Source organism: Lycium ferocissimum, chromosome 9, assembly GCF_029784015.1.
Source record: "Lycium ferocissimum isolate CSIRO_LF1 chromosome 9, AGI_CSIRO_Lferr_CH_V1, whole genome shotgun sequence".
NCBI lineage: Eukaryota > Viridiplantae > Streptophyta > Magnoliopsida > Solanales > Solanaceae > Lycium > Lycium ferocissimum.
This window is the reverse complement of record NC_081350.1, coordinates 62,858,663-62,883,571: the sequence shown is the minus strand read 5'-3', so window position 1 is coordinate 62,883,571 and position 24,909 is coordinate 62,858,663. Positions and strand designations below refer to the sequence as shown.

The window sequence follows — 24,909 nt, the reverse complement described above, 5'->3', positions numbered from 1 at the left end:
AAACCCTTTAAAAAACATGTCCATGAATCATTTTCCCCATTTGGGTATCCATTATTTTCACACAACACTTAAAAATAAAAGGAAATGTATAAGAATTCAGTTGATTACCCGAAAAAAGCAATTTTTCATAAAAATCAATAGCTAAATTGGGTGATGAACTTAATGAGTATCCTCTAATTATCATGTTATACATAACTATATTAGGTTCTTGAGTAGTGTTAAAGATTGACAAAGCATATGACAAGTCACCATTTTGATTAGTGACACAAAATTCAAGTAATTTGGTTAGTGCAAATTGGGTATTGTGTAAACCAAATTTGATGAAGTGGGAATGTACTTGTTTGAGGTCTTTCATGTTTTTGCATTTGGATAGGAGGGAAAAAGAAGGGTGTGTTTGGATGAGTTTGTAAGGTGGATTTGTGTTTGGGAAAAAGTGGAGGATAGTGATAGGTGCAATTGAGAGATTCATTGTTTTGTGTTTAGTTTGATACAACAAGATAAGTTGATATCATTTGGAAAATAGGATAAAGTTCCAATTTTGAGAAGCTCAAATTGGCAGTTGCTTCAAGACAACAGAAAGCTTTAAGTTTTAACAAACATATCTCTAACCAGGAGCCAGCTTCTCATCACAAGATGAGCAGAAACAGAATACAAAAAAAAACTAGGTGATTTCTTCCTATCCGTCCATTTTCGTGGATAGAGGCTATTCAGCACTGTTGCAAGTGGGAGGTGATAAATACTAATAATGGAGTAGTTAAGGTGTGTAATGCAGCTCGAACACCACTACGTAAAATAAAATAAGCGATGTAAATAGAAGCCCCAATAAATTTAAGAGAAACAATCAATCATCTCTTATTCACTTTTCAGCATTCCATGATCAAGCCATAATATACATTCAGCAAAAAGGCCAAAGATATTAAGCGAAAAAACTTCCCTAGCAGAAAACACTATATTCCTAACAAATTCCCTCTCTTTTTCTTGCACCAAAAAGCTGACTCCAAAAATTCAACTTTTCCTAATTAAGGACATACAACAAACAAACGTTGAAAAATCAGCTTGCTCTTAACTCTGTTCCTCATCATTCCCTAGATATATCAGCAGCAGCAGCCATCGACTCATCATCGAATTTGTCACTCTTTTCCAACACAATCTCAATCTAAAATGAACGAATACGAGCTGTCTTACATCAGATATATAGTTTCAAACTTTTTCCACGTAGGTACATAATCAATAGACTCTTTTAGAGTCTCTGATATTCATGAACTAGGAAGACTGCAGACGTTTCAATTCCTCGTCAAGTCTTTGTAACCATCTAAATCCAAGGTCAGATCCTGCTTTTGCAGCAATTTCAAATTGTTCTCGGGCCAGATCAATCGGATTAAGCTCAGGATCAACTCCATTCCTCCTTGAAATTCTGCTTGATGACCCCCTCTTCATATAAAATTTTGTTATTGATTCTGGAAGTTCCACACCTGAATGATGCCACACGAAATAAAGAATCTTAATTTGCTGAGAAGAAAAAGTCAATATATACCCAAGCAGCAGTATATCATCATGTCTCTCTATACTCGAAGAATAATCAAGAATTCCTGTGCAATAGTGATAAGTTCATGATACCTTTTCCTCCGGTGGTTGACAAATGTTTTGTGGTGATCATTCATCAGCATCGCCCACCCTTATTATTTTTTAGTTATTCTTCCTACTATTCTGAGCAAGTCAAATTTCCCACCAGCATACCGCTCCAACTATGACATCGTGGTCTTTTTCTTTTAACTTCAAATTTTTCTTTGTAAAATGGAATGTCAAATCTTATGCCTTTGAAAAAAGTTCGTAAGATATTCCAATCAAGTGTATTGCGTTACTTAAAATTAAGCAGGAACCCCTTTAAGTTAACAATAAGAGGGAAAAATAGATGAAGTGGCACAATGCTAAGTTGATAACAAGAGGGGGCAGTCTCACTGTTAGATGTTATATAATCCTTGTAAGAGGAGCAAGGACACACATTTGTTCTTTTTTTAATTGTAAATATGGCTTCCGGCACTGCCTCTGTGCTGATGATATATGCAAATTGTTACCTTTCTGAAAAAAGATAACAAGAGGGGACAATTTACCAGTGAGTAGAAGGGATCCACAAGCTACAGCTGCTCCAGCATGACCCTACATTCACGCAGTGAAAATAAGTTGGGGATAACCCTAGATAGCTCGACTTATTTGCTAGTAGAACAATGTTCTACAAGATAGAGCCAAATTACACCAATGACAATTCGTTAACACGATACGATTCAGAAAATGTACAAATCAGGTAATTTGAAAAATCCAATTTTCCTTTTAAGTTAAATATGAAAATCGTCTTTCACTACAGCATATAATTTGTCATTACATAGTTAGATACTGATTAGTTGCATTCATCAAGCAGTAGAAATGCTCTGTACCTTCTGAGACGCTCTATGGAAGCACCACAATGCAGAGCCAACATCTTTTTTCACGCAATCCCCAGTAAGATACACAGCACCTAAGAGGTAAAGTGCACCTGGATGCAACTGAAAAAAACAGAAGAGAATTGTTGCAAGAAATTTAGGGCACTCATGCAAGCAAGAATAACTTCAGCTTTGCTAATAAAATACACACCTGGTCAACAGCCTTCTCCAAGTAGTAAAATGCTTGCTGATCTGATTGCACATACTCATTCTGTGAAGATCATCCATTATATGAAAACAATCAACTTTTGCACAATGTTTCAAGGAAGAATAAGACAGGGGAAACTCAATAAGGTAGTCGACTCTGCACTCCTAAACCAATAATCTCCTGACCGACATTATGGAGCAAAAACAGATCTCTAAACTCAAACTAGTTTTACAAAGGCGTTAAAATTGTTTGTCACTACAGCAAGAAAGATTTTTAACACGATTCGAAATCATAGGTGATATAGGATTAGCCATTCTTCTTGACAAAATTAATATGTTCTGATAAAGAAAATCACACCTCAACTCTTAAACGGCAACCTAATTCAAATTGAGCTTCTGGATCACCCATCTCTGCAGCTTCCACCAACAAAGCAGCCCCTCTGTCATTAAAAGTAGGAAGAAATATTAGCTGTAAGTTCTAACAGTGTAATTCATGAAGAAGTGCTGAAAGTATTGCGCAATTTCAATTTAATTACTCCATTAAAAGGTGCTGAAGGTATCATAGAAGTCAAATAATTAACTCCCTCATTTCCAAAGGAAATCAAGAAGTTAGATAGATACATATCATGTAAGTAGTGATCAATAAAACTGAAAAATCAATTATTTTTAATAACTAGAAAATGGTTAAATCAGTTAGGAAACTTTAGAAAACCTCATTCATACACATGATAAGTTCAAGAATATCAAAAGGAAAAGCTTGAAACGTATTAAGTGGAGCATGAAGATCTATTTAGGCTTGCCTAGAAGAATGCAATAATAGCATATGAATGATGATAAGTGTGTGCACTTTGCAGATGCCCAATCTTTACCCCAAATAGACAAAAACTTACACAGCTTTGCATGCCCCAGGGACATGGTACTTGAGATGAAGTTTTGAAAGCCAATATCTCGCATGCGTATTTGAGTTGTCTGCTTCCAGGGCCAACTCAAAATTCTCCTTTGCTGTCTACCGCATAAAAACCAATGGAAAAAGAAAATTTGATAAGTCAAAATCAACAAAAGAGAATATAATAGATGCACTCTACCAGGAAATACATGCGTAAGTATTATTATTAGAAAAACAAACAACATACAAGCACTCAAAAGAAATATATTAAACAAAAGAAAGGTACTTCTTAGTAAAAGCTTATTGATTTAAGAGAGAAGTAACCATATGAGATGGAAAGAAGCAAACAAAATATACAGTGATGATAGTGTCATAGAGAAAGTCGACTGTAAACAGGAATGCTATTGTAGTTTACCTACCAGGCCAATACTGGATGCTTCTCAAATATATGTGGAATACCCTCAATCCTTCCTTAAAACAGAAAAAACTAATTGACATGCTCCATTTTCAAACTCAGAAAGCAGCAAAAAGCATAAGTTAGGTGGTGCTTGAGAAAAGAAGGATTTACTCCTAAAAGATCGATAAATCTACTTTAATTGAACCAACTCCCTTTACAACCATTAGCAGTAACTAACTTCCATGATGTATTCAAAAAACCCGGGGCAATCCTAATGATCAATGAGCTACCTTGGGCATGTTGCTATCTCCTAAATAGACATACAGCAAGGATAACACTCTATTCTAAGAACATAAATATGAGAATTTGACAACAATTCTCTGGTGGTAACAGCACAACACCCAAGATAAACGGAGATACTAGCAAGCAGTGACAGAGGTTAAAAACACACACATAGACACATTAATTTCCTTTGAAGAACCATAAATAAAAGAAGATTAACTGTATCATGCTATTTGCTACTAAACGTACCTTAAGTGAAGGAATGAGACGTTTGTCATTCATCTCACAGTAATCAATTACTCTATCAACTTCCTGCAGAGCATTCCACCCTTTAGCTATGAACTCCATTGCCTTCTTATTTCTGCTGTGCATTCCTCTCTATCACAGACGCAAAAATTAGCACTAAAAGAAACTAGAAAGCATATCACTACTATCCCAGAATTGGATTGTATCAGAATTTGAAAATTTTACCTCTGAATGAAACTGGAAAGGATGACGACAGAGCTGTTTAGTGACAGCTGGATGATAACTGAGCTGTTTAGACACAGCCTTTAGAAGGGATGATCTGAACATTATCTTCCTGCCTGCACTAAGAACCACAAGAATCTTCTCGGTGTCAAATCATCGAAGAAAGTCCTAAAGCAAAAACCTAAGAATCACCATTAAGGGAGATATCTAGAGATATAATGTTAGTCTAACATGAATAAACAAATAAAATTTGTCTATAACAATATGAATGCACATTAACAATATATATGAGGGAGAATTTATAACCAGATGGGAGAGAGATGCTAGATTTATTTCATTCACAACCATGTGACAAAATATGAAATCATCTTCCTGCATGCATCAAGTAACCACAAGGATCTTCTCCAATGCCTAGTCTTGGAAGAAAGTACTAAAGCTTAAAAAAACAGTATCTCTATTAAGTGAGGCACCCAAATACATTTCTAGTCTAACATGAATATTATAGATAGAATGTCATGAAAAAAATATGGATATACATTAAAGCCTTAAAGGTCAGGAGATCTTTTTCTTTTTTTTCCATTTTTGGGGGGAATGAGTAATTAAGATGGGGTAAATGCTAAGGTGCATTGATATTCGAACAAACGAAAAGAAGACAAATAACAATGTAATTTCACCAAGGGTTCCACATCCCGATATATACAAATGACGACCCCTCAAATGCTCCTTGTCTTTTCATCTTTAGCAATGGCTTCCCATCACTATAGCATTATAGTAACAGTCAGCTCCTTATGTTCCAACAAATGAATAATCTCAGACCACTGAAATTGGATAAAATTACCTAATTTTGTTAAAAGCTTTCAACAAAGAAACAAGGTGGAGCTTCCATAAACTGAGTTTGCATATGAGTTTTTGTAAGAAATGTTTTTTTGAGCTGTTTTGGCCACCAAAGAAAAAAGTTACTCCCTCCGTCTAAATTTCAGTGTATTAATTTGACTAGGCACGGAGTTTAAGAAATAAAGAGAGACTTTTGAATCTTGTGGTCCCGTATTAACGATGCGTATAATGTACTAAATTGTCATTTGAATCTTGTGGTTATAAACTTTGCCACGTACGATGTTTGAATTGCCAACTTACTGAACATAGAAAGAGGTACTCTTTCTGGGATAGACCAAAAAGGAAAGTAAGACACTTAAATTGAAACAAAGGGAGTAGTTTGTAATTTTTTTTCTTTTTGAAGATTTCCATACTCAGTTTCTCAAAAACTAGCTCTTAGAAACATTAAAGCAAACACCTTAACTCTAATACATGAATGTACCATATCTAAATTGTTTTTTTCAAACATAAAAGTTATACTTCATTTCTATCAAAGCCATAACTTATAGAAGTCCATAAAACATTAAAAATCACGCCAAGAAACAATTGGGTAACACCATAAACATTAAATTTGTAAAGATGCGTATAATGTACTAAAATGTCATTTGAATCTTGTAGTTATAAACTTGCCATGTAGGCTGTTTGAATTGTCAACTTACTAAATATAGAAAGAAGTACTCTTTCTGGGACAGACCAAAAAGGAAAGTAAAACACTTAAATTGAAACAACGGGAGTAGTTTGTAATTTTTTCTTTTTTGAAGATTTACATACTCAGTTTCTCAAATCCTTCAAAAACTAAAGAATTAGCTCTTAGAAACATTAAAACAAACACCTTATATCTAATACATGAATATACCCTATCTAAATTGTTTTTTCAAACACAAAAGTTATAATTCATTTCCAATCAAAGCCATAACTTATAGAAGTCCATAAAAACATTATAATTCACACCAAGAAACAAATGGGTAATACCATAAACATTAAATTTGTATAGAAAAAAGAAAAGACCTTTTATAGGGATAATTTCAATAATATACAATCCAACATAAAATCTTATATCCATGTAGCCATATTTTTAATTTACATCCGCATAGCCAACTGTTTTTTTTCACAGTGTTTATACACACAATATAAAACATTATACTTACTGTGGACAATATATCAACCTTGTATAAAAGGGTCATTTTGGGTAAAATTAGAAATATGGGCCATTTGGGGTAAATATTTTCTCGAAATAGACATAGAGTGTTATTTGAAAGGAAAAAACAAAATTTAAAAGGATGAATTAACGGAGTTGTAGAAAGCGATATTTACAGTAGCATCAATCAATAAAAATAAGAACAACACACACACATACACACAATTTGTAATTATTGCAAATTGTAGTTTTCAATATTATCATTGTTTGAATAATTTTGAGGAAAAAGTTGAAATCTTTACCTTTTTTTAGCACCTGAAATGTGGTCAAATTGCGAAAAGGAGTGTGTTTTTCAATTGATATTTGACAAATTGGCTGGAATGTGTTTGAAACGATTTTAAGGGGAAAAATTTACAGGTTTTGGCACTGATCTTCTTGAGTGTTTATTATGCAAGAATTTTTGTTTTTGCAGCTTATTGTACTCTATATGTTAGTGAGATTAGTGAGAAATACGTAAATAAATGGTTTTGTTTTTGTTTATACAAGAGGTTTAAGCTTAGCCTTATCTGATCTCATTTTATGCTTTTTATTGAGTCGAGGGTCTTTCGAAAACAGCCGTCTTACCTTGGTCGGTAGGAGTAAGGTCTGCGTACATTCTACCCTCCCCAGACCTTACGTCGTGAGATTTCACGGGATTGTTGTTGTTGTTGTTGTATGCAAGAGGTTTAAGGTTTAAGAAAGAATCATTTTTTACTGTACAAATATGTACTCCCCTCGTCCCAAATTATGTGATGATGTTTGATTTAATACAGAGTTTAAGTAGGAAAGAAAAGAATTTTGATACATGCATTTTATAACAAGTCTTTGATATTTGTATTTTATAAAGCATCTCATTAAGTTTAAAATAAAAAAATTAAAATTATATTATAACTAAAATATAAAAAAGGGTCATTTTTTATGGGCCGACTAAAAGTAAAAGGGAAATTTGCACGATTGTCCTTATTCAAGGTGGTCTTTAATTTTTGTCTTTTACCTAAAAATTTAGGGATTTTGCGTTCGAACCCCCACTTAGTCAAAAAAATTACAAGCTAGAATTTGAATTTCATAAGGCAGAGTTTGCCTTGAGGTAGCAAACATGCAAACTGTGTCTTCAGGCATAAAACCAAAACTCTGCCGTGCGAATTTTTTTAAAATTTTTGACTGAGTGGAGGTTCGCCGGAACTCATGGGTTTTTAGGTGAAGGCAAAAATTAAAGATCAGTGCATTTGAAGGACAATCTGCGCAAAAAAAATGCAAGAAAAAAGTGTCACATAAATTGAGGCAGAGATACTATATACTATACGTGGACTCTCCCATTGAAAATTTTAGTTCCGCCGGTAGTGTTAGGTTATGGAATATATGTAATATGTTCAAAGCATATCATCTTTTTTCCCCTTTTTGGTGTTTTTATAGAGCAGTAAGACTCTTTTTTTCTTCATATAGATCACACAGACTTATTGAACCCCCTATTTATGATCTAGACATTCTGTCAATGCAGCACAAATTGCGTCACTGACAATTTCACTGCCTGTTATAGTCCAATTCGAATAGGGAGTGAAGAAAATGTCACAATGTGTGTCCTATTAATCAATGATTTTTGTCTTTGAGCAAAAGAAGTGGCTCATAGGGTTGAACCTGAAATCAAAATAATGCATGATGTGTAGGTTAGAGCACGCCACAGACTGGGAACCTACAACACGTAAAACCTGATATTTAAATAAAAAGGGGTAGAAGGGCAAATCTATTATACACCGAATATTGAACTGTGTGCCACTGGCCCTCGAAAATTTCTCAATCATCAACAAAAAAAAATGATAGTCATTACAAGGTTGCATAGTTCATGAGGGGAACAATTTCACTCTTGTTCAGCCTGTATGTTGCAAAATCTTATACAATCCGACGCACTTCTGAAACACTATCAAAACTTACAAATATTTACTTCATTCAAAACTAATGTGTAAAGCAAACTTTGGACAACTGCAATGAATCTGAATCGTTCAATACTCGTATATGCCTTCAGCTAAGTCAGTGAGACGTAAAACTATCTTTGTTAACCCGACGTATCTAATCTGTACGAAGCAAATCTGTTTGCGGCTTGAATGTCCCGAGAACCAAATATGGCAGTATAACCATGCAAGCCATGAATAGAGTGAACTGCGAAACATAGAAGACAAGGCACCATAGTTTAATCAGATTTACGAAACTAGTAAGACAATAAATGGAAAAAAAAAAGTGGTAATACTCTAAAATGCTGTGCTAAATATAGATGTTTCTTTCTGCCCTTTGTAGATTATTGTCATTTGATTTTTTTTAATTCTTGACAGAGTTATCCCCAAGAGCCAGTGGCTCACAGTTTAAAACTCAGTCGATAATGGGCCCGCCCCTCTACCCTTCTCCACTTAAATACTAGGCTTTTGTCTATGGCAGGGTTAGAAACATTGATGTCTGCTTAACCCACACATCACACGTTGTGCTCTTACCACTAGACCAAAGCCCTGGGGGCACCATTGTCAATTGATAATTGATTCTTTTACATAATTCATTAGAAAAATGCAAGTTATATCAAGCTGCTCAATTGTATGTATATCCATCAAGTTGTTATAATGGGGTGAATAAGAAACATAAAGGGACAGCAATAGCTGAATGAAATAAGTCACATTTAGCTAAATCCAGGACTTACCACTAGAGGAAGGGTTAACAAGCTCCAAATAGGCCATAGAGCATAACAGAACCTGAAACAAACGACTTGTATTTCAACAACAGTCTCATTTGAATACTATATCTGTATGTTATTCTTTGAATGCACATGTAATTCACGCGGTCATAACGTCTCTTACAAGAGAAAAGATAGGATCCCCAGCATAGTGATGAAGGGAAGGGCAGCTGTGCTGGAAATCTCCCACTTCTCATAGGACTTCCGGACGCCCAAAGCCAACATACTTGTATATATGAAAAATAAAACATTCAAACCGACACCAAACATCCCAATGTATAGTGGTATTCTGCAGCAGAAATGTGAAGAATCAATAGAGGTACTTGATATCAAACAACAAAAAGCCCCAACATCACGGCCAAAATGGTGCAAGATATATTTGCTCAAAGCATTAAAAGGTCACGCAGCTTTAGTAATTCCTGGATATCACATGCATGTTACTAACAGGTTAACAACAACAGTTTGCTAAGTCATAAAAGTGAACTTACATGAAAAAACTGTGTGGAAATGGTGGAAAACACAGGAATGCGCGTAACTACAGACAAATATGAAAATTTAGATATTTTGGATATTTTAGTATACATTGTTCTACAAAAAGATCCTCAAATAGTTGCTCTTCAACAGATTAAAGATTTATATCAAAGAAACAACTTAACCCAGTAGGTTATAAACTACGTTTATGATGCGAATATTCAATCTTTCATTTCTCAACTCATCATGCTTTTAGCATAGGCTATCAAAGGGGATATTAAAATGAAATTTACATGGTCCAATAGCATCAGTAGTTGAAGAAACTAATGAAGCATTTGGTGAGCTCTATATATGAATGAATCCAAAAAATTCCAAACTACAAACTTGCCATATTTTCCCTTGCATTCCTCCATTCCCTACAAATACGCTATTTTATTTCTTCGATCCAGAGTAAAACTAAAAGCGAAGAGAAGAGCTCTTATTCATAGATTACCATGGTATATTTCAAATAACATACCATTGAGTGCATAGTATATTTCCATTTATGAAGAGGTTTCACAGATTACTTCCCTAAAATTCATGATTCAACTAAAGGAGAATTTTAGTACTTAACAAAAAGGTGCATTGTCAACTCAGTGGGAGTGTGAAATGGAGCCAACACGAAGGACTCATATCAAGGCAAAAAAAGATGCAGAACAAATGAAAAAAGATGACTAAAACTAAACTGTTCCTAGACATTTCTGATGATTGGAGTGTCTCTAAACCGAAAAATAAGTTACTTAAAGCCCTAGAGTTTGCGAATCATTTTCGCTATGCTATAGGATAAAAGCATTATAAACAAGCATATCGTTTCAACAAACGCAGAAGGTTGTTTAAAAATCTTTCAACTAATAATTCAAAGCAAATTTCACATGGTTTACATATGTAAGCCTAAAACCAATCAGTCGAATTCAAGGAAACCATATGCCAGCAAATCGGTAACTACCTATCAAGCACAGTAGCCAAAAGCTACATCTATCCAATCATCTAATGTGAGCTAAAAACATCAAACAAGAGCAATCTACAGTTTTTAGCCAAAATTGTCCCTTATTTATGGGAGTAGGTCTATATTGGTCCTTCAAATGCAATCTTGAGCATCTTTAGAACCTTAAGTTTGCTAAAGTGGAGCACCTTTGGTCCAACTAACAAATGGACATACAAACTACCGGTGACCACCAAAACACACTACTAAAAACACGGCAAAAACCGACGTCGAGTGATACTGTGATACAGAGATATGCTTATTCAGGCAGCACTAGTAAACAACTAATCTACACTTTTTTTTTTTTTTTACCCTATCCTCGAGTGGCATTGAGATATAGTTATTGATAACCTATCGTTCCACATTTATCTATTTATCCCTTTCTTCACTTTAGGTGGGAAAAACAATCATGAATACATGGAATATCAAATAGGTTGCTTTAAAGTAATCAAATTGAACTAGTAGGCTTACCTCCTAATTCGATCATCGTGCCACAAAAGGAATATCAAATTATGATGCCGATCACCATAGTATACAATGAAAAATGCAGAAGCAATCCAAAGAACATTCTCTAATATCTCAGTCCATGTTCTTGTCCTTGGAATCGAATATGATTGCGATACATATCTAGAACAAGCATCATCCTCAAGATCATCGCCACTCGAACCATATCCTTGACTTAGCCTTTGCCTCACATATCCTCCACCTCCAACAGGTGTTCCACCAGACATACTAACAAAAAATTTGCTCTAACAAAAAAAATCAACAAATTTCTCTCCCAAAATTCTGTATACAACTTAGCCAATTTAGCTGAAAACAACCAAACATGCCACTAGCAGCTAAAATTCCAAATTCTCTACAAACTCCTAACAAATATCCAATGCCAATTCACTTATAAAGAATCAAAAAATGAAAACTATATAACAATAAAAAGTAGTAACTGTATCTAGCAGTTACCAAATTACAACTCATTAACTTGAACCCTACATGCCAACTTAAATCAAGATTCACATAAAACTCAACTAAATATACCAATCTCTAAAACCCATATCAAGAATTCAAAATTCTCAAAAACCCAAATCAAAGATCACTTTTTTACAACAACCCAATTCATAGAATAGCAAAACTGTTACAATAAATCAAGAAAGTTGAATTCTTGAATACCCAAAATGTAAAAACCCAAACTTTGGGGTTTTTTTTTTTTTCAGATTAGAGTAATTTAATGAACAATTCAATGTAGATAACCACAAGGGTAACAACTAAACACAATAAGTGTTGTTAATAATGACAAGTAAATAAGACAATAAATGGTTTTTTTAGAGGTTTTTTTGGTGGCTTTAAAGAGAGAGATCTGTGTATATAAAGTGAGTATACTGAAGAGAAAAAAAATTGACAGTTGGGTAATGCCAGATTCGTTTCTTGTACCTTGGGGTAGAATGTTTTTGATTGAAACTTTCTTTAAATATAGTTTTTTTTTTTTTTTTGACCTTTTTGTTGAAGTTAAAATTTAAGTTCTTCCCTTATCAGATTAAGGGTGTGTTTGGTACGACTGGGTGTTTTTCAAGAAAATATTTTCTCAAAAAATAAGTAATTTTTCTACTTAGTTTCTCGTGTTTGGTCCCAGACCCCACTTTGTAGGATTTCACTGAGTATGTTGTTGTTTTAGTTTCTTGTGTTTGGTATGCAAGCTGGAAAATGTCGTTTAAAGAACGTTTGCATATATACAAAACAAAATACGATGAGGTTCTTGAGTTCATAGTGCAACTTTTGATGGTGGGTGAGGGTAGGTGGGGGATTAGGCGGGTGGGTTGAGAATGTATTGGTGTGTTTTTATTGATTCGTTTATAGTACCTTGAGGTAGAATGTTTTGATTGAAACTTTCTTTAAATATCCTATTTTACCTTTTTGTTGAAGTTAAAATTTATATTCTCCCCATATTATTAGATTAAGGGTGTGTTTGGTATGACGAAAAATGTTTTCGCCGGAAAATAAGTGCCTTTTCTACCTTTTTGCTTGTGTTTGTTATGCAAGTTGAAAATGTCATTTTAAGAGCATTTGCATATATTCAAAGCAAAAACGATGAGGTTTTTGAATTTGAAGTGCAACTTCTGATGGTGGGGTAGAAGGAATGAAGATAGGTGGAGTAGGCTAGGTCGGGGGGCAGGGGTGAGGGTAGGTGCGGGATAGGGAGCTAGGCGGGGTGGGTGGGTGGATAGTACGGGTTTAGGTTGGGGATGGGTTGGTGTGTTTTTATTAATTCGAAAAATATTTTTAAGGAAAACATTTTTCAAGATATTTTCCGTCATACCAAACACACCCTAAAACTTTGGGAATCTAATTTTTTTAATTAAAGTTTATTGGCCAGAACTATTATAATTTAATTTTCCATAATTCAAGTTGGGTTTGTTATTTATTTCTGCAAGTTTTTTTTTCTTCTTTAGATACAATCATTAGTATTAATCAACAAGAGGTAAAGGGGTAAGGGATGAGAAAATTAATTAGGTATTTCGCCATAGATTTCAGATATTTTTCATTTTATTTGAAATTTAAAAAATTAGAGTTGAAGATGGAGTTGTGTTTAGTTATACTTTTTGTAAAGTATTTGGAACAATGTTCATGCTTGAATGTACATAAATACAGCTTCAAAAGTGAAAAGTGAGTTGGAAACAGAAATACAACTTCAAGTTGAATTTGAAACTTTCATGGTCACATGCTGATTTTCAAATAAAGTAAAAAATTATTTCAGAAAAAAGTGATTTTTTTTTTTAATGTTCAAATGATAATATTCAAATCGAATCAAAGTTCACGTGCCCCCACACTAAACAAATAGGAGGTATGGATACAAAATCACACGTAAGCCACCCGCACGACACAAGAACATTCAACAAAAAGATGCATACTCATCCAAAAAAAAATATATATATATATATCATCTTCATCGGGAGAGTTAAAACTAGCAAAATTCTTCATATTTACAATGAAGTTTTATTTCGATAAAAACTGTCTTATGTAAATATGGCTCACAATTTCATTGCTTCATTATTAAATAACATGATAATCACTATTCACTAGTAAGAATGGAGTCTCATTGTGAAACATAAAGCTGAAAAATTGTAACTATTCTAATTATGCATCTTAAGGAAGATAACTCCATTGTACAAAAGAACTTTTGGGAAAAAGAGAAAAAAATTGAACATCGTGGGATTAGCTTAAAATTCAATATACTATGTGATAGCTCCTAACGGAAACTAACTTTATTGTATAGATAAAATAAAGGGGTTTTGTGACACTACATGCGAAATGTATTTAAATACACGACAAAGGGTTGTGGTGGAATGAATAAGATCTCTATCTTTAATTAGAGCTCTTGGATTCGAACCCCAAGTATGGAGAAAATCTTGATAGGGAGCGTTCCCCTTTAATGGAACTCATGCAATGCGAATCCGAATTAATCGGCGTTCTAATGCTTGTGGTACAAGAAAAAGATATATAGTAGTAATATATTTGGGTGGACACAGGAGTGAAAATTTTAAAATAGTAGGACCATATTGCCTTTTGTGACATGGAAAGTAATGTCCAAAAGTGAGCATACTTTGCTTGCCCACAACTCCACTCCTTTTATTAACTTCATTTTTTTAATTGCCAACTTGAGCCAACAAAAACCACATCCCCACACAGATGGAGAGCCATCAAGGACGGACCTTTTCATTATCTAATCTAAAAGGTTATTGTTAAACAAAGCTTAAATAGATGAATTTCTTTGTCTACCTATATAGATTAAATAATGACAATAATAACTGCAAATGAGTATGTTAATCATTGGTCTAAGATGGTTTTTTTAGTGTGGAGTTGATGTTGATGAAGCTTCTCTCATTAGTGGTTTGTTAGTCTTGTCAAAAATTGTAATCTTATTTATTGTGATGATTGATGAAGTGTTTGGTTTTATCTTGATGAATGATGATGAATTGGATAAAGACACATAAAAGTAGACCTAATTAAAAATTTAAAATGCATACTGCACTCTTCACAGCCACAAATAAGAGGTTTCTTGATTAAGTTTCTTTCTATGTATTTTAATGATTGAAACTGCCAAAACTTAACTTGAAAACAGAAACTTTGAAAATTATTCTTCTCAACAAGTCAAAGACTTAAAATAGTTTTTAGTTGCAAAATGATGTATGAATGAAGTGGGATTTCAAGAATTCTACGCAAGAGAAATAATTTATTTTCCCAAAGGAGAACAAGTAAATAATATTGCATGCTCAAGTACCTTAAGTTTCTCCAACTGATGGAATTAACCCTGCAAACAATTTACTAGGCAAAATTGAATCCACAATGATTTCGTCATGAGCTATTGGATGTATGATATTGTCAGCTACACAATTTGTATATATAATTTTGAGAAAATGACCTAATAATACTATTTAAGACTCTATATTACAAAATATAAAAATATTTTTTCTTATTTACAAAATATACCAAAAAAAAAAAAAAAAAAAAGTCCACCATTCCCTTTTCTTTTTCACCATTCTCTGTTTCATTCGCAACAGAGCCACCCCACCATTCCTTTCCCCTTATCCCCATTCTCCGTTTCCTCCGAGAACTCCACCGCCCCACCTTTCTCTTCCCCTTCTCCCCTTCTCCGACGTTTTTTTATGGTGAGTTCAGGCCACGCTCCGATGGCAGATCTAAACAAAACTCTGATGGCAAATCTAATTAAACACGATTTGAAAAAGCGCAGATCTGAAAAAATGTAAATTTAGAAAAAATATTGAGAGAACGAAGCCATCAAATTTCCTTCTTCAATACATATGGGTCTGCCATGGAAGCAACTTTAGCATGAAATTTCTCCATACACTTCAAAATCTTCACCGAATATACCATCGGAGGAACCCTCTACTTCTGATTTGAGTTCTGACTTGGTGTTAAAAAATTTCAACCTCCTATTGTTTTATCGATGGAAGGGAAAGGGGTGGGTTGGTGTCTGGCAAAGACAGAAGGAAGATAGGTGTAAATTGTTGACCATGGTTAAAATAGTTGATTTAGCAAATAAATTTGTATGAATATTGTATGAAAATTGTATACAATATTGTTGTAATTATATTAAATTTTCAAAAACCTAACACGAGCATTTTACAAATTTTATATATATATATATATTTCATATGGTTTCTCTGGTTTTATACACGAAAAATACGAATTCTAAACCTTGAGCGAAATATACATATTTCATATAATATTCATACACAAAATTGAGAGAAATTTTTAAGCCTTGAACGAGATATACATATTTCATACACAAAATTCTGAGCGAAAATTTTAAGATTTGAGCGAGATATACACATTTCATATACAAATTTTCGTACATGTTCTATAAGAAATCTATTGATATGTTTTGTAAACTAAAAAGTATCGTCATATTTTATAAATATACTCTGTTCTTATGTATATATAGGTTATTCTCCCTATAATTTTTCTTCGAATGAGAATGTTTCTTTCTGCTAGATTGTAGTTCTAGTTGCAACAATACTAAACAAAAGAACTACTTAATCGTCGACACGAGAATCAGCAAATTCTGCTAGTCAATTACAAGTACAAAAAGTTATAACTCAATGGCCTGCAGTACTACTTACGCTGACCATATCCATTAAGGTCGAGTATAACACTTTCAAAGATAAATAACCTAAAAACTTCCTTGTTTCAGATTCTCCATTGTTAACGTCCATTCGAAGTTTGCTTTCTCCAGAGAATCCATCATCCATCACCAACCACCAGGAAATACATCCTTGAATATCTTCAGGGTCCACGTGCGCCACCAGACGAAGCATTTCGCCTTGCTCTAGCTCAAATGACAAGGATAAGAAATCCCTGTTTGCTTTGATACCAACCATAAGGGCTTCTTCATGAAGCCACCGTATCACCTGGCTGGCAACCTGTAGCAGAAATTAATAGCTTGAATTAAGGACAAATTGATGACCGTGTTGCTGCAAGATGGAAGTGGCGTTGCCTTCTAATGTAGGTTGTATACCGATTTGTTAATAGAAAAGGAAGGGTACAATTGTGGTGCTTTTTCTTTTTCCTTTTTGTGATAACTGAGAAATCCTCGGGGCCAACTGGCGCACTGTTTAAAACCTAGAGGATAATAGGTTTACCTCTCTATCCTTCTCAGGCTTGTCTGCAACAAGGTTCGAACTCGTGACAGACGCCAAATCCATACATCATGAGTTACACTCTTACCACTAGACCAAAGTCTCTGGTTTGGGGGAGAGGGATGACATTTGTGGTTTTTTATGGTAACAAAACAAAATTCTCCCTCTCCCTCATGACCATAGCTATCCACCACAAGTGTGGCCCTTAACCACAAGATAGCAAATTATCCTAGGCAAGAACACAAACAGTTTGAGAACCTTTGTCGCTATCACCCTCTAGGTGATCCTCGTGTCTCAATAAACCATCCAAGAAATACAACAGAAAAAGATTCAAAAACTTGGATGGTTCAACTGAATCACGGGAAAAATAAATACTAATGTCTAAGATCATAGGCTTTCTTTCAAGGAAGGACCAGTTCTAGGAAGAACAGAAGTTTATCCGGCCAGAAAATGAACTCTTTTTCATAGTATGTCATACCTTCAGATATTAAAACATAATAGTATGTCATACCTTCAGATATTAAAACACAATAGTAAGAGGAGGAGACGGACCTGCTGTAGTAGTACCATTGGAAGATCTGACAAGTCACAGTCATATCTGTTCATGGGGCAAGTACTATCAGGCTTTCCTTTGAAGAGGCCAACAACATTAGGAGCACCTTCCCCTTCAAGACTGATGCAATCATCACGCACCATGACCTTTGTACGAAAGTGAGATTTCACATTCTTTACATAGTCTGATGAGTGAGATAGGCTTCCTGCATGGAGAATCGACTCAGGTACATTCATGGAGAGTGTCCATGATGATGTTCGAGAATGCCAAGTGGGATGCGATATCAATTGGACATATGGTATCCGGCTAACCTACAGATAGAACAGGAAATTCTTCAGATACATAATGGCCACATTGCCTGGCAGCTTACAAACCCAAACAGATACATACCAGACTTTCAAGCTCTGCAAGGACTTTGTTTGAGAAGATCCTATGAGCTAGAGAGACGCAGAAATGTCCCAAAAGATTAGGGCCATCTTTCGTGGGCTGAGCAGATATTTGAGGTTTACCCAAAGATGATAATCTCTTTTTCGCTTTTATAAACACATGTTCATGAAAAAGTTGTTGCAAATAAATTTCAAAACTAATTCGATTGGGAAACCCCAACTTCTTGAAGTCAAGTTTCCCTTCATCTGGTTTTGAAGCATCAATTGATTCAAAAGACACAATAGCAGTTTCAGAATGTTCATCATCCACAGCACTAGCTGTCTGATCATCTTCAGTAGATGGCACAAGTGAAATGGACAGGGAAGCTCTTTGACCTATGCTTAAACGTAACAAGTTTTCTTGTAGTCCTGTCACATCAGCACCCAAAGCTGGATTAAATGCTTCACGATTAACTAAATCAAACACCTGCACGAGGGCCAAGAAAATAATCAGAAAACAGAAGTAGGTCACGAAAAACGAATAAGAAAAACTTAAAGAGTTCTAGAAAGAGAAAGGAGGGAACCTAGAAACATACCTGTTCATCAAAGATTGCTCGATGAACTTCACGGAGGGTTGAGTGGGTTTCTCTCACATGCTCATCATCACTTTTTTCTTTCTTAGTTTCTCCAGAAGAATCCTCAAAAGACCCCTTTGGTTTTGTTCTGCTATGTTTTATGATGCCACTAGGTGCGCTTGCACCGAAAAAGTCAAATTGAAGAGTGCGGCAGGAATTTGGGGGCACATTCACAGCCAGCATCCCAGCTGGATCATGCTCAATGCGCACCACAGATGCAGAAGATGGGCGAAATGCAACTGCTGGATCATATAATGAAGTGTCAAATAAGTCAATGTAAAACCCTTCATTTCCAGAAGCAGCGGCAACCATCCGATGCCATTTAACCTTCCAATTTTGCTGCAATCTATTCGCTCATCAGGAAATGCACAGGCAAAATTTTGAGGAAAGGCACAAAGACACGGTAGTCTAAATGACTGAACACATTGGTGTGTTCCACAATGTACTAATATCGTTAGTAGCCACAAAGAACAGACCTGATAAGAGCACCATAAAATCTTGCTTCTCTAGCCACTTGTTGTTCCAAAGCTTTGGCAGATTGCTTAAAGTATTTCCCCAAATGCTGCAAAGGAAAACCAAATTATGAAACACGTACAACTTTAACACTGAAGTGCATAATTCAAAAAGAAAATAATCACAAATGCCCTGTCAACAAACCATTAGCTTTAAAAATGCTCCAGCAGATTATTTGTTTAACTCAATTTAGAACTTGCAGAAGGGATAAAGAAAAATACACGGAAGCATTGCAGCTTGGTTGCCATAGACACAGCAAGATCTGACAGATGCTCGTTAGGCAATTGCTTCGGCCTGGTCATGCCAGCCACTGTCACTGCATCGTTTGTCTCCACCTGTATGTGGAACATCAGAGTAAGTAATGCAATATATAATCCACAGTTCCCTTTTGCACTTATCTATTCTGCTTATTATTATGCCTATGAAAAGGTGCTGTCTTAAATGCGGGGGAGAAGGGGCAGGAAGGGATTGAAGGAGGCTAATGGACTGATAAACCTCATGCCACTTAAATAACTAAGGCCAAAAGCTTAAGTCAAAATCTCTAATCCTTAGTTGTCTCTATCATTAGGACAATGAGAATAAATTGACATGCCATTCTATCCATGTTTCTTCTAGAAACATTATCTGTGAAACTGGATCACATAATGACTAATAAAATCAAGAGGACGGAGTAACCACTAACCAACTAATCAAATTAACTAAACTTGGATAAATCAAAGTTAGTCATGGCTTGCTTCTTTTTCTTAAATAAGTTTTAAGCTTTTTATCCAATTTAATTTTTTTAGAAAAGAATTATAACCTGTGACTTGGTCAGTGCTTCATCATACATAATAATGCAATTAAACACTATCCATGTGAAAGCATCACAAATGGTCCCAAGTGAAACATTTGCTAATTCAGCAACACATTCAATATAAAAAGTTGACATTAACAAATATATGTAAACATAACCTTACTGGACCATTAAGAAATGGAAACCATTTAAAGACTTATACTCTGAGGCACATGCACTATGTAGAACAGGTTACCTAAGTAGGTTAACTGACAACGAGACTAAAAGAACGCTGAGGAAGTGACTTCTTTTGATAAGTATGTCTTACCAACAAAAATAGCCACCAAGGTGATGCACAACTTTACGACTATCAGACAAAGCAAAACAAAGAAATAATTGGAAGAGAACAAAATCATTGAATACATCATTGACTCCCACAACTAGCTCGTTTTATAGAGAAGTTACAATAGCCTAAGCAAAAACTCCCACGCTAGAAAACTTTCCCTTCAAGACAAGTGGCTGCATCAGCTAGCGTATTTCTTTGCATATCTCAATTGGATTCCTGGAGCTAAAATCCACATATCAATCCTTAATAGGATGAGGCATCACCACAATCCGCAGAGCTCATTCTGCATCAGAACTTCAACATATAAGCTAGCATCACTTTGCCAATGACTCACTCCTCTTACTGGAAATTCAGCGCACAGTTTTTCCAAGAATCTACATGAGGATATAGAGACTAATGACCATTTCTTCCTGAAATAATAGTAGTCATGTCCAACAGGAAGAAAACAGCTCAGGCACTGCCATGCTGATCCAATTCAAAAAGCCAAAACATCCTTGCTACCAAGTACACATGGAAATGTGGTATATCCAACTTTGCACCTTTCCAGAAGGCTTTGTTTTATCACGCACATATGGAAGACCCTATTGAAAAAACTTAAAGGTAGCTTTCTTTTTTTAATATAATAACTACTCCATTGTGAATAGGATGTCTTAAATCTTCTTTCTCTAACCACCTTCCAAGTATCAAAACCAGTGTGCTATACTCTCATAATAAAATTACATTACATTTATTCATGATGCAACCAATGTATCATCTGCCCCTCTACATCTTTCAGCCTAAAACTGCACACCGACAAAAACTTATTGGACAAATAATGAGTATAGCTAAAGATAAACCTTCCACTTTCAAGCACGTTATCAAGCAAAAACACAGAGTTTTTTCCTCTTATGGTGAGTGCATAAAACACAATCAGCTACGCACAAGATATACTAAGCATGCACCAACAAATAATCAATCAACTAACACCTCAATCCCATACTAGTTGGCATTGAAGAAACCTCACTATCAGGGGCGGGGCTAGAGTGTGGGAAGAGGGTTGAGAGAACCCAGTAGTTTTGGTTCAAATCCTATAACTGTCTTAAGAAATTCATTAAATATGAACAAAATATTAATTTAGAAACCAGTAACTCAAAACGATAAAATCATGAACCCATAAGCTTCAATTCTAGCTCCGCCTATGCTCAATATTCGTTTTTCTCTATGCAAGTTCATTTCATCGGAATACCAAATTACTTTTCTCTAAATCTCACAATTATCCCTACACTGACATATGAGTCTTTGACCAGAGTCCACACAAACACCAGACCAAGTGCAAGTATAACAACAATTGAACCTTAATCACAACTACTTGTTATCAAACATGTTCTCTGTCTTTGAGCTGGTATTTTCTTCTCTTTTATAATCTATGCATCTTCTTGATGCTTTTGCTAATAATAATCCATCTCAAAAAAAATAACTACTCCCTCCATTTCAATTTGTTTGTCTTAGTTTAACTTGGCATGGAGTTTAAGAAAATAAAGAAGGCTTCTGAATCCTCTAGTCTTAAACTAAAGATGTGTGTAATGTACAAAAATGCCCTTTGAATCTTGTGGTCTTAAATATATCGTATATGATGTTCGGTGTAAAGAGTTGTAATAAATATAGAAAGTGACATTCTTTTTGAAACAAACTAAAAAGGAAAGTAACACAAACAAATTCAAATAGAGGAGTACTTATTATCAAACATTATATGGAAATGAAGTTCAATCATTAAGATTACAATGTCACAAAATTCTGTATGGTGAGCTAAAATGCAAATGTCAACTTACAGTGTGAATGAGATCAATAATGACTTGAAGCTCTTGATGAGCCAATCGCAAATTCTCCACCAAACTTTGCCATTTCCATGGCTGATCGTTACTTGTCTCCTTCGAAGAAGTAGAACTACTGTTTTTCTTCTGCTTCTTACTTGGCTCCTCTCTCTCTACCGCCCATGCAAAATCAATTCTTCGTATTAAATTCACCGTCTTCTCATCGTATCCTATATCCCTGCAACAATTACGCAAAATTTAAAGGGATTTTTTACAAAAATATACAACCCAGCATAATATATTACCCCTACATAGACATATTTTCAGTTTACATTCGCATAACCAACTTGCTTTATTCGCAGCAGCGCTTATACACACGGTATACAACATTATACGGCATTATACAAACATTATACTCCCTCTGTTTCAATTTGTTTGTTTCACTTTCCTTTTTAGTCCATTTCAAAAAGAATGACTATTTCTTTTTTGGCAACTCTTTAATTCTAACTTTCCACCTGGCATATTTAAGACCACAAGATTCAAGGGCATTTTGGTACATTCTATGTATCATTAGTTTAAGACCACAAGATTCAAAAGTCTTCTTTATTTTCTTAAACTCCATGCCAAGTCAAAAAGGGACAAACAAATTGAAACGGAGGGAGCACAACATTATACACTTACGGTTAACAATGTGCTCAAGTATATAAGAGGTGTGTAAGGAAAAACTGCGCTAAAGCAGGTAATTAAGGAACCCGCAGGAGTGGCTCAGTCGGTTGACCAAGGGGCTTTCATAATGGAGGTCTCAGGTTCGAAACCCCCTGCCTACAACAGCAGGGGATTTGCCTTGTGGGTCGAGCTCGTCGCACAGGGCTTGCCTAGTGCAGGTTATCTCTCCTGTGTGATTTGCGAGCTATTTCACAGGAGCTGGGTTTACCCTATGCGCACTCGAAAGGTAGCGGCTGCGGGTTCCCATGTCATCAAAAAAGCAGGTAATTAAGGAAAAACTAGGCTAAACCGGGTACATATTCTTTCCCAATAGACATAGAACGCAATCTTCCCAAATCTAAGCTAGCGTATGGCCATAAATTTTGGATCAGATTTTCAAATATCTGTTTTGCCATAAAATTTGGTAAGATTTTGAAAATTTATCTTCAAGATATTTTCAAGTTCCAAAAACTAGTCTATTTCCGGAGAAATTTCACTTCCACTCACAATACTTCAAATTTCTTTCAAGTTAAATGCATGTCCAAAAACAACTTCAAAAAAAATCGAATTTTCAATTTTCAACTTCAAAATCTATATCCAAACAGGAAATGTAAATATCCAGCTCACAAACTCATTATGCATGAAATTCACATTTTTCTCATCATACCCTATATCAATGCAACAATATTACCCAAAACATAAACCTAAATATCCAGCTCACAAACTAATTATGCATAAATTCTTCATCTATAGAGAGATATTCAAAGTTTTCTCATCTTATCCTATATCACTTCAACAATTAAGCAAATATATATATATATATATCACTGCAACAATTACGAAAAATGTATAGAGAGAGAGAGTACGAAGGGAAGCGTTCGGCGCCTTGTTCTTCAATGAATTCTAGCCGTTTGATCGGAAGTTTATCGACGGAGATTTGCAGATCGCCGTTCATTTTCTCCATGTCGGAGATATTTTGAATTGTGCCCTAAAGGAGAAGATACCCGTCTACAAGAATTGGGCTTTGCTTTGCTAATTTCGGGTTAAGTTTTTCATAAAGGCCGATTCTGAAATAACACACAAGCGATTATTATGTTTTATGGGGGTCATTTAATCAATTTAGGAAAAGCATTTGTTGCTCATGAGGTATAAATTGTGAACGTAAATTAATTTTAACTATGAGGTCAAAGTTCTAAGATATTTTAAGATTGTGAACTTGCTCAATTGATCACAAATTCTTCTTTATAAGCAAAAACTACAACTTATTTCTGTTGCTCATTAGACATAAGTTGTGACATAAATTAGTTTTGCATATAAAATAAAGGGGAAAGGGCATAAATTAGTTTTGCATATAAAATAAAGGGGAAAGGACACTGTGTGTCCCATGATCTAAAGTAATGCCACATTTGGCTAATATTTTAGGCCTAATACAAGAATTCCTAAAATAATGCCAAAAGATGGGCCGCCCAAAAAATAATGCCAAGGTTTGCTTACAACATATATACATATATTAGAATTATATCTACACTTTATATACAAGAATGATACGGTTTATATACACATGTTGAAATTAATCATACATTTATTATACATAAATTATACGTTAATTATACCTTTATTATATGCATATAATGCAATAATGATATGATATTTTTTTTTTTTTACATATACAATAGTGATACATATTATATACCACAATGATACGGTTTCTATAATACATTTTTTATATGTATGATACACTTTTTATACAAGACTGATACAGTTTATATACACATGTTGGAATTATATATACACTTTCTATACAAGAATGATATAATTTATATACGTATGATACATTTTATATACATATACAACAGGGGTACATATTATATACACATATGATACAGTTTCTATACATATGATATATTTTATATACATATACAGCAGGGACACATATTATATATACATATGATACAGTTTCTATACATCAAAGCTTTTTCAGTCCTGCAATGGCGTCTTCATATGAATTCTCTACCATTTTCGTTACCTGCAACTCACAAATAAAATTGGAGAAGAAGGTGGAAGAGGAAAGAGGAGGAGAAGATGGAGAAGAAGGTGGAAGAGGAAGAAGAAAAATGGAGAAGGCAGAAAAAGAAGGGAAAGTGGAATTAGTTCAGAGGTTATAATTTG

General features: G+C 34.7%; 3 protein-coding genes across 6 annotated transcripts; all 3 read right to left on the bottom strand.

Annotated features, from left to right (window-relative positions):
- Positions 1 to 827: 827 nt before the first annotated feature.
- Positions 828 to 7,014, bottom strand: LOC132031460 (uncharacterized). 4 transcript variants are annotated; one of them, XM_059421439.1, is made up of 9 exons: positions 6,974 to 7,014; positions 4,661 to 4,780; positions 4,439 to 4,567; positions 3,515 to 3,630; positions 2,983 to 3,064; positions 2,629 to 2,688; positions 2,433 to 2,540; positions 2,112 to 2,157; positions 828 to 1,472 (listed from the first exon to the last, which is right to left on the bottom strand). In XM_059421439.1, the coding sequence occupies exons 2-9, from the start codon at positions 4,760 to 4,762 to the stop codon at positions 1,264 to 1,266; spliced, it is 852 nt and encodes a 283-aa protein (XP_059277422.1). In that variant the 5' UTR covers positions 4,763 to 4,780; positions 6,974 to 7,014; the 3' UTR covers positions 828 to 1,263. The 4 variants fall into 4 exon arrangements, with proteins under 4 accessions (XP_059277422.1, XP_059277423.1, XP_059277421.1 ...); XM_059421440.1 differs by having other exon boundaries at positions 4,661 to 4,775; positions 6,974 to 7,008; XM_059421438.1 differs by lacking the exon at positions 6,974 to 7,014 and adding an exon at positions 6,539 to 6,608 and having other exon boundaries at positions 4,661 to 4,773.
- Positions 7,015 to 8,465: 1,451 nt separating this feature from the next.
- Positions 8,466 to 12,351, bottom strand: LOC132031459 (uncharacterized). Its single transcript, XM_059421437.1, has 4 exons — positions 11,384 to 12,351; positions 9,545 to 9,709; positions 9,388 to 9,439; positions 8,466 to 8,861 (listed from the first exon to the last, which is right to left on the bottom strand). The coding sequence occupies exons 1-4, from the start codon at positions 11,641 to 11,643 to the stop codon at positions 8,772 to 8,774; spliced, it is 567 nt and encodes a 188-aa protein (XP_059277420.1). The 5' UTR covers positions 11,644 to 12,351; the 3' UTR covers positions 8,466 to 8,771.
- A 4,032-nt stretch (positions 12,352 to 16,383) lies between these two features.
- LOC132031458 (mediator of RNA polymerase II transcription subunit 17) lies at positions 16,384 to 23,809 on the bottom strand. Its single transcript, XM_059421436.1, has 8 exons — positions 23,607 to 23,809; positions 22,054 to 22,273; positions 19,349 to 19,462; positions 19,091 to 19,176; positions 18,576 to 18,960; positions 18,005 to 18,466; positions 17,614 to 17,925; positions 16,384 to 16,845 (listed from the first exon to the last, which is right to left on the bottom strand). The coding sequence occupies exons 1-8, from the start codon at positions 23,702 to 23,704 to the stop codon at positions 16,522 to 16,524; spliced, it is 2,001 nt and encodes a 666-aa protein (XP_059277419.1). The 5' UTR covers positions 23,705 to 23,809; the 3' UTR covers positions 16,384 to 16,521.
- Positions 23,810 to 24,909: the final 1,100 nt, after the last annotated feature.

Excerpts from the sequence above, each read along its gene's own strand:
- LOC132031460 (XM_059421438.1), bottom strand. The coding sequence starts at position 6,593 with ATGGATATAAGATTTTATGTTGGATTGTATATTATTGAAATTATCCCT. Across the intron at positions 3,631-4,438 it reads GTCTCATTCCTTCACTTAAG|ACAGCAAAGGAGAATTTTGA; the intron begins GTACGTTTAGTA and ends TTTATGCGGTAG. Across the intron at positions 3,065-3,514 it reads CCTGGGGCATGCAAAGCTGT|AGGGGCTGCTTTGTTGGTGG; the intron begins GTAAGTTTTTGT and ends TTTTAATGACAG.
- LOC132031459 (XM_059421437.1), bottom strand. The coding sequence starts at position 11,643 with ATGTCTGGTGGAACACCTGTTGGAGGTGGAGGATATGTGAGGCAAAGG. Across the intron at positions 9,710-11,383 it reads CACGATGATCGAATTAGGAG|AATACCACTATACATTGGGA; the intron begins GTAAGCCTACTA and ends TTTCTGCTGCAG. Across the intron at positions 8,862-9,387 it reads TGTTAACCCTTCCTCTAGTG|TTCACTCTATTCATGGCTTG; the intron begins GTAAGTCCTGGA and ends TATGTTTCGCAG.
- LOC132031458 (XM_059421436.1), bottom strand. The coding sequence starts at position 23,704 with ATGGAGAAAATGAACGGCGATCTGCAAATCTCCGTCGATAAACTTCCG. Across the intron at positions 18,961-19,090 it reads TTTTATGGTGCTCTTATCAG|ATTGCAGCAAAATTGGAAGG; the intron begins GTCTGTTCTTTG and ends ATGAGCGAATAG. Across the intron at positions 18,467-18,575 it reads GAGCAATCTTTGATGAACAG|GTGTTTGATTTAGTTAATCG; the intron begins GTATGTTTCTAG and ends GCCCTCGTGCAG.